The sequence below is a fragment of the Garra rufa genome, chromosome 18 (assembly GCF_049309525.1).
Source record: "Garra rufa chromosome 18, GarRuf1.0, whole genome shotgun sequence".
NCBI lineage: Eukaryota > Metazoa > Chordata > Actinopteri > Cypriniformes > Cyprinidae > Garra > Garra rufa.
This window is the reverse complement of record NC_133378.1, coordinates 27,253,795-27,261,758: the sequence shown is the minus strand read 5'-3', so window position 1 is coordinate 27,261,758 and position 7,964 is coordinate 27,253,795. Positions and strand designations below refer to the sequence as shown.

The 7,964-nt window shown below is 38.5% G+C and overlaps 1 protein-coding gene across 3 annotated transcripts in view; it reads right to left on the bottom strand.

The window, feature by feature from the left end:
* huwe1 (HECT, UBA and WWE domain containing E3 ubiquitin protein ligase 1) overlaps positions 1-7,964 on the bottom strand; it is a 61,808-nt gene that overhangs the window by 38,634 nt on the left and 15,210 nt on the right. For all 3 annotated transcript variants that reach the window (XM_073823706.1, XM_073823704.1, XM_073823705.1), the window contains 8 exons: positions 7,729-7,917; positions 7,424-7,640; positions 7,132-7,254; positions 5,900-6,137; positions 5,471-5,815; positions 4,370-4,492; positions 4,144-4,239; positions 3,719-3,988 (listed from right to left, as the gene is read on the bottom strand). In XM_073823706.1, coding sequence (XP_073679807.1) covers positions 3,719-3,988; positions 4,144-4,239; positions 4,370-4,492; positions 5,471-5,815; positions 5,900-6,137; positions 7,132-7,254; positions 7,424-7,640; positions 7,729-7,917 — 1,601 coding nt within the window. The remainder of the gene's footprint in view (positions 1-3,718; positions 3,989-4,143; positions 4,240-4,369; positions 4,493-5,470; positions 5,816-5,899; positions 6,138-7,131; positions 7,255-7,423; positions 7,641-7,728; positions 7,918-7,964) is intronic.

Here is a 7,964-nt window from a genome sequence, read left to right as displayed (position 1 = left end):
GAAAGAGGAGCTCTGCTGAGGTGAAATCGTCTCAGTTTTGAATAGGGCTGTGACGGTGGCACGTTGTTTTTTATATATACACTTCAGTCAGCGAACAAGCAGCCTAAACACGCTAAAATAAATCAAAGAAATAATATATTTAATTAAGAAAGTAGCCTAAGAATATTATATAGGCTATTAAACAAACATTCCTTGTAAAAATGTCCAACAGCTCATCAATTTTTGGCCGACAGAATTTCCAGTCCGACTGTCTTTTTTTCTCTTTCTCTTCCTCATTACACAGCTGCTGTTTTTAATAGCAAAGTGATTACATTTATTTTCGTTTCTTTAGTTTATAAAGTTAATTTAGAGATATATTTGGAACACTTTTTGTTTGTTAAATTCAAGTTTTTGTTTTTTAAAGTTATGACCAAACAGCGGCAGACCGATCAATAGCCTGCTCAAGTCATCGCGATTTAAATTAAAATCCATTGATATAAAAAACTTAAAACATATCACAATATTAGTTTAATCATTCAATCAATAAAAATCCAAAGTTTGTGCGGAGAGAAGCGCGCTTTGCAGGACATGGAGACGCATTCATAAAGATGCATTAGGCATTAATGAGCAGATGGCAGGATCGTCAACTTAATCTTTGCAACACTGAATCAGAAAATACTAGTTTATTAATTAGTAATTTGAATATTTTCTTAATTTTTGCCCTGACACATTCATGGTAATTACTTTTGCTGGGGCTTTGAGGCCAGTTTTGCGTGCATTTGAATGCGGAACTCTTCCAGCTGGTCGCTGCTGATGGCAGGACACTAAACACCGCCATGGCAGAATGAATGTAGCAGAAAGTTAGTCAAGTTATCCCGTTCCAGCGTGCAAAGTCACGTGACTTTTTTAATGCGCACTGAGGAATTTAATTTGAGAGGCTTCTTGATGGGAAATGCATCATGTAGCCTACACCACAGGAAGCCGCTGTCTTGACGGATAGTATTTTTATAGTTTATTTAGTTAATTTATAAAAACAAGTCTATATATTTGGCAGATGTAAAGCATACATGTGTATGTTTTTTCTGTTAGTCCATTTTTATTTTATTTTATTATTATTATTATTATTAACAGTTCAAGGAGCAACATGTTCTTGCACTTTCTAAAGATTTTAGTTCTGTTTTTGAATGAAGGGTTGTAAATTAATCCCTTTCTTGTTTTTTTTTTAAAATCCGATTCATCGATTAATCGAAAAAATAATCGACAGATTAATCGATTATTAAAATAATCGTTAGTTGCAGCCCTAATATATATATATTTTTTTTATATTTATCACGTTATTTGCTCAGTACATGCAGTAGAGACCTGCACTCCTACGGGAGTATAACGGGACCCGAGGCAACCGACTGCGGCGCGGGACAAAACTTGATGGGCGAGTGCGGCTGTTCGGGACGCGGGAAAATAAAATGATTCGCGGGACCCCCGCAAAATAGAAATATCTAAAAAGCAAAATATTGTTATTCATCTATTGCACAAAAGCAGCAAGAACAACTAGTATACAACTTACAGCTATGATTAGTAAGCACAAGGATAGGCAGTCATCAGAGGTGTTTAAGTTAGAATCCACTCACTGCTCAAACATTCTTGCACAGTGCTGAATATTGCGTGCTCGCGAATTAAAACACACAAAGTGTAGATTGTGAAAGATTCATTGTGCATAATATTCATTGTGTTAGAGCTTTATGAGATCGCATATGAGCTGAGATGTCAACTTTAGCTTTGTCTGCTTGCATTCTGCTATGGATACACACAGTAGCTCATGCTTGCTCTTCTGTTAAGAATAACAGTGGTTTGTGAATGTTGATGCTTAGCCTATATAACAAATATTTTATCAGGAGCGTTTATGCTGGGGTTTTGTGAAATTACGAGATGTTACAAAACAGTTTCATGTAAATTCAATTGATGTACTGAAAAAAAACTATATAGGTTACTTTAATGCGGGCAGGAGCGGGACAAAACATGAATGTCGAGGCGGGAACTGAACGAGATAAACATATTTCTGCGGATGCGGGACTGAAAAATCCGTCCTGTGCATGTCTCTACATGCAGTGTTAAAATGCCCCCTATTGGTTAAACTCTGCATCAAACGTAATAAGCATGAAGACGTAATATGCACATGAAGCGACCTGTCAAAAACAACTTATATGCTTGTTACCACATTTGATAATCAATCGAAATAATCACAGCTCTTGCGATTTGAAAATCGCACCCTTTCAAATCGCGATTTCGGTTTAAAAACGATTAATCGTGCAGCCCTACACTGTATTCTAAATCAAATGATTCACGATAAAAGTCCTGATCTGAATTAGATGATTCACCATATGCAATTTGAAGTCCCGATCTGAAACAAATGATTCACGATACGTGATCCGTTTGGAACACTTTGAAACAGTGAATCATTTTGCGACACAATGGTTTAATGGATTCAAAGTTTTGAAAAGTTCCATTTCACCCATCATTACGTGCTTTTTAAAACCGTTACAAGCGATGTCGAAATTCAAAAATGAATGGATATTTTATTTTGATCTGATTTTTGCTAGTGAATCGCTTGAAACGAATGACCGAAGTCACGATCGCAAATCATTTTATTTGAATCATTCAATTTGCTAAATGATTCATGAATCCGTTCAGATCTAAATCAAATGTTTCTTGATATGTGCTCCAAGTCCCGACTTGAATCAATTGTTTTGCGATACATGAAGTTCCGATCTAAAATGTAATGATTCGTGATAAGAGATTTGAAGTCCCAATCTGAAACAAATGATATATGATACGAGATCCAATTGGTAGCAAATCATTTTGCAACGCAATGTTTAACTGATTCAGAGTTCTGAAAAGCTCGGTTTCACCCATCACAACATGCAATTCAAAATCGTTCAAGGCATTGTCAATATACGAAAATTAATGACTCTTTTAATGTGATCTGGTTTTTGCTAGTAAATCACTTGAAATTAATGATCAAAGTCGCAAGTTTGAATTAATCGGAGTGGTTCCAGCTTAAATGACTCAATTAATTCAGTTAATCTGTTCCTCTTTTCACATCTTTAGCCATGTTTACATGAGACTGTCAGTACTACTACTTGCCTAGCTTGATAGTTTTCTGACATTTACTGAAATAAGCGAAAAAGGTATGTTTTTTGAACTACGTGAAAAGATATGTGCTAATTAACAATCAAACACTAATGTCATAGACACATTGTCTTTCAATAATTAAAGCAGTCAAGTATCTATTCAGGAATATTGCTGTTTTCAAGGGTTTTCCAGGCCTTAAATTTTAAAAACTCAAATTCAATTTCTTTACGCACCTTGTACGAACCATGTGAATAAAGTTATTTCTGTTTTTTTGGCGCACAAAAAGTATTCTCATAGCTTGAACCATTTATGTCACATGGACTATTTCAATGATGTCCTTACAACCTTTCTGGGCCTTAAATGTGGTAGTTGAGTAGCTGTCTACGCATGGTCAGAAAGCCCTCGGATTTCATAAAAAATATCTTAATTTGTGTTCTGAAGATGAACAAAGGTCTTATGGGTTTGGAATGACATGAGGTTGAGTAATTATTGACAAAACACATTCAGCCATGTGTAAAACTATTTGACTAGATGTGTACGAGTAACTTTCAGAAACTGTCAAGACACCTATTCCAATTAGTATGTTGTGTGCACATACGGGTATACTGACCTGATTGACCACCTGTCTGAGGATGAGGTCCCTGTATTCAGGGCCGTTTCTTTTAATAGCAGTCATGAGCAGATCACAGAGGCGGTAGACTGTGTCCGGCAGCTCGTCGAGCAGGTGGAAGCAGCCAGGCAGCATAGAGTCTGTGAAGGCATGTAGCTCTGTGGTGTCTAGCGGCTCAGCTTCTAGGAAACGCTCCAGACAGCGTGCCTCTTCCTCTTCTACCCGCTCCCTTGCTCTCCTCTCCTCCTCTTCACGCCGACGAGCTGCTTCCTACAAACAAAAAGTAACACTGGTGTGACTTGTGTATCTGTTCAAAAGGAGGGAAAGCTTGGTGAAGATGATGTGAAGTAGACAGGTGAGGTGGCCTATGCTGTGCTGCTTAGTAAGTCCTATTTAACTGATGTAATGAGTGTGTGGGTGCCCACCTCAGGTGAGTCTGAGCGCTGCTCCATGCTAACTTCTTGACCTAGAGACATGGCAATGGCCCGCATCATCTGGTCTTCTTCAGACATGGTGAACTCCTACAGAAACAAAGCTCACAGTGACTACACTAACTTGTGTGTGTATCCTCTCTGTGTATGCTTGTGTTTGTGTGTGCGTGTGTGTATGAGAGAAAGAGAGAGGGATTTGTCTAAGAGTTAAGAGTCTTACTCTGACAGCTGCGCTGAGCAGTGGTGGAGGGTGTGTGAGCAGGTACTCAGTGGCCTGTTCCATGGTGCTGGTGTTTAGCAGAGCCTCCATCGCATGCTCTCTGGAGAAGCCCATGTCCATTAGCTGTGAAGATGATCAAACTTTGGTTAGAAATGGCTAGGTATTATGGTATTATGGATCTTGATTACAAAACAGCCTGAATTAAGTGATTCATTTGACTACCGTTTTTGACAATAAATTTGTATAAAATCATAAAACACAGAAGCCAGAAAATTAAAACTTGAATAAATTAATATTTTATTAAGGAATTAGTCATCAAACATTTCACATTCCAGGATCTTTTCTCCATATAGTGGACTTCAATGGGGATCAACGGGATAAAGGTCCAGTTTCAATGCAGCTTCAAAGGGCTCTACACGATCCCAGCCGAGGAATAAGGGTCTTATCTAGCGAAACAATCGACCATATTCTTAAAAAATAAATAAATAATCAATATACTTTTTAACCACAAATGGTCGTCTTGCACTAGCTCAACCTTACGCATTACATAATTATACGTGTGAAGTAGGTGGAAGTACCGACCCAGTGTTTACAAAGCGAATGTGCAAAGAAAGTCAAACGCCCTTTACAAAAAAATAAATAAAAGGCAAAATAATGATGTCGGAAGATTTTGAAGTTGGAGAAAATGTGCCTTTTTGAACAGAAGTACACAGACGATAAACTAACGTGCATCACAGAGCTAGTGCAAGATGATCATTTGAGGTTAAAAAGTACATAAATTTGAATTTTAAAGAAAATGACAGCTTGTTACACTAGATAAGAACCTTATTCCTCAGCTGGGACTGTGTAGAGCGCTTTGAAGCTGCAAATCAGACCTTTAACCCCTTGGGCACCACTGAAGTCCACTATATGGATAAAAATCCTGGTAAGTTTTCCCTTAAAAACCTAAATTGACTGAAAAAAGACATCTTGGATGACATAGGGGTGAGCAAATTATCAAGACATTTTTATTCTGAAAGTATCCTTTATTTAAATTTGCCAAGATTAATAAAATTTAAGTCATTAGAATTCATAAGGCCCTACAACAGGAAGTGACAGTACCTGAGTCAGCTGAGCCTGGTTGACCTGTGGCTCTCTGCGTGCCGCAGAGTTGCTCCCCTCCTCTGTAGAGCCTCCGGCAGTGCTGCCATTGGCACCTCCAGACACTCCTTCTCCAACTGCTACCCCTGCTACTGAAGGCACGGCAGCAGCTTGCCCAGTACTTGCAGAAGTGCTCTCCTCTTCAGGCCGAGCAGTGCCCTCCCTCTCTTTGGAGAGGCGCTCTTGGATGATAGGTTCTCCTCGTAGGATGTGGCATAGAATGGCCAGCATAGACTCAGCCATGCGTCCACCGTAGACCTTCAAGGGCTTACGGTTCCACAGGTTACGGATACAGCTGAATGCAGCCTACAAAAAGAGATGGCAAAATTAGATGTGTGCTGGTTCACTATAATAATGAAAATGTATTTATATTAACATTAAATGGCATACCTTCTGGGTGACGATGAGAAAGCGCAATGCGCTGAACTGTGGGGCGTTGAGTGTTGCTCCAGGAACTTTAGCAGGCAGAGAGTGTGGGGAGTCCAGAACTGTGCTGGGATTCACCATCTTCTCTACAAGCATCAACCAGGCATCTAGGAACTCTCCTGTCCCGTCAGGCAGCTCAGAGTGTTCCAAGCCCTCAGACACAGGAACTTTACCTCCCATGGACAGGGCCCAGTTAAATGTCCTGATGAACAAAGCATTTTTACTTATTGTAATAAGTATAACACTAAAGAAAGGCAATACAGCATAACTGCTGAATAGGATTTTTTATTTTAATTCAGTTAATTAACACACTAACAGTAAGATAGAATTCTCTTGTGCTTACCAAGCCTGCAATTATTTGATCCAAAACACAGCAAAAGCAGTAAAATTGTGAAATAATTTTACTATTTAAAAAAAACTGCTTTCTATTTGAATATATTTTAAAATGTAGTTTATTCTTGTAATCAAAGCTACATTTTCAGCATCATTACTCCAGTCTTCAGTGTCACATGATCCTTCAGAAATCATTCTAATACGCTGATTTACTGTTCAAGAAACATTACTTATTATCAATATTTAATTTTTTTCAAGATTCTTTGATGAATAGAAAGATCTAAAGATCAGCATTTATCTGAAATAAACAGCTTTTGTAACATTATACACTATATTATTCAAAAGCTTGGAGTCAGTACACTTTTTTTTTGATAAAGACATAAAATACATCTTCTGAACTTTCTATTCATCAAAGAAACCTGAAAAAAAATTACCATTTTTAACATAAATGTTTTAAGCAGCAAATTAGAATATTAGAATGATTTCTGAAGGATCATGACAGAAGTAATGATGCGAAAAATTCTGCTTTGAAATCACAGGAATAAATTACATTTTAAAATATATTTAAATAAAAAACAGCTATTTTAAAATACTAAAAATATTTTTAAATTGTACTGTTTTTGCTGTACTTTGGATCACATAAATGCAAGCTTGGTAAGTATAAAAGACTTCTTTAAAAAAAACATTAAAAATTTTTGACTGGTAGTGTAGATCAGTTATTTATTTTTTTCAAAATGTATTTTAATTTTTTAGCGAAAATTACCCATTTAATAAACTGTTTTCAAATCACTGATGATTTTATTTTTCCAGGTCTAAGGTCATGAATTTCCATGATTGTGGAAAAAAAACTCTTCTCTACTCACTCAAACAAAGCATCATGGCCACCAGAACAGAAGAACTTCTGCAGCATCAGATGGTATGGATACTTCCTCTCATCAAACAGCATGGGTGAAGTGAATCCCACAGAGCAGATGAAGAAAGTCAGCCTGATTATGAAAGAGAAGCACATAAATATTAGTCTCATACACCTCCAGGAAAGACCAGGTTTAGGCTCAGTTAAGTCTGTTGACAGTGGACTAACAGCAGCTCTCTTTACTAAAAGCTATGTTCAGAATTATAGGGTAAACCTTGCTACAAAGCTGCAGGTGTATTTACCTGAAACGCGGCGTGGGTGTATAGGGAGGTGGCTGCCAGCTCAAGCCCTTAGTGAGTAGTTTAGTAAGAGAAGAAGCGGTGGCCCGTGCCGCCGGTGTTGGGGCGGTGCCTGTGCTGGTGGTATGGTGAGAGCGTCGCTGACGGACAGGTGAGCCCACACAGAGCTTCACCAGCAGTCCAAACAGCTCTGCCAGAGCCCTTCCCAAACGAGAGGAGGCTGGGGAGATAAACAGATAGATGCGATGTTATTCAGGGTTTCTCATTTTACTTATTAAATAAGCTCTGACAGCTCCATTGGTGCTGACCTGAGAGCAGAGGCTTAATTTGTTTGATGCGTGTTGCCATGGCAGGTGTGAGTTTAGATTTGGTCTTGGGGTCAGTGGCTGTGGGTTCATCCGTCTCCATGGGAGCAAGAGAGTCTCCATCCAGGCCCATTCCCTCCAGCAAACCCTGAGCAGAGGGATCCACCCCAACAGACAGGGTCTCAGTCTCAGCTGGTGGAGAGAGAAGGGCTTTAGAAAAGAAAAAGCAAATGCAAACC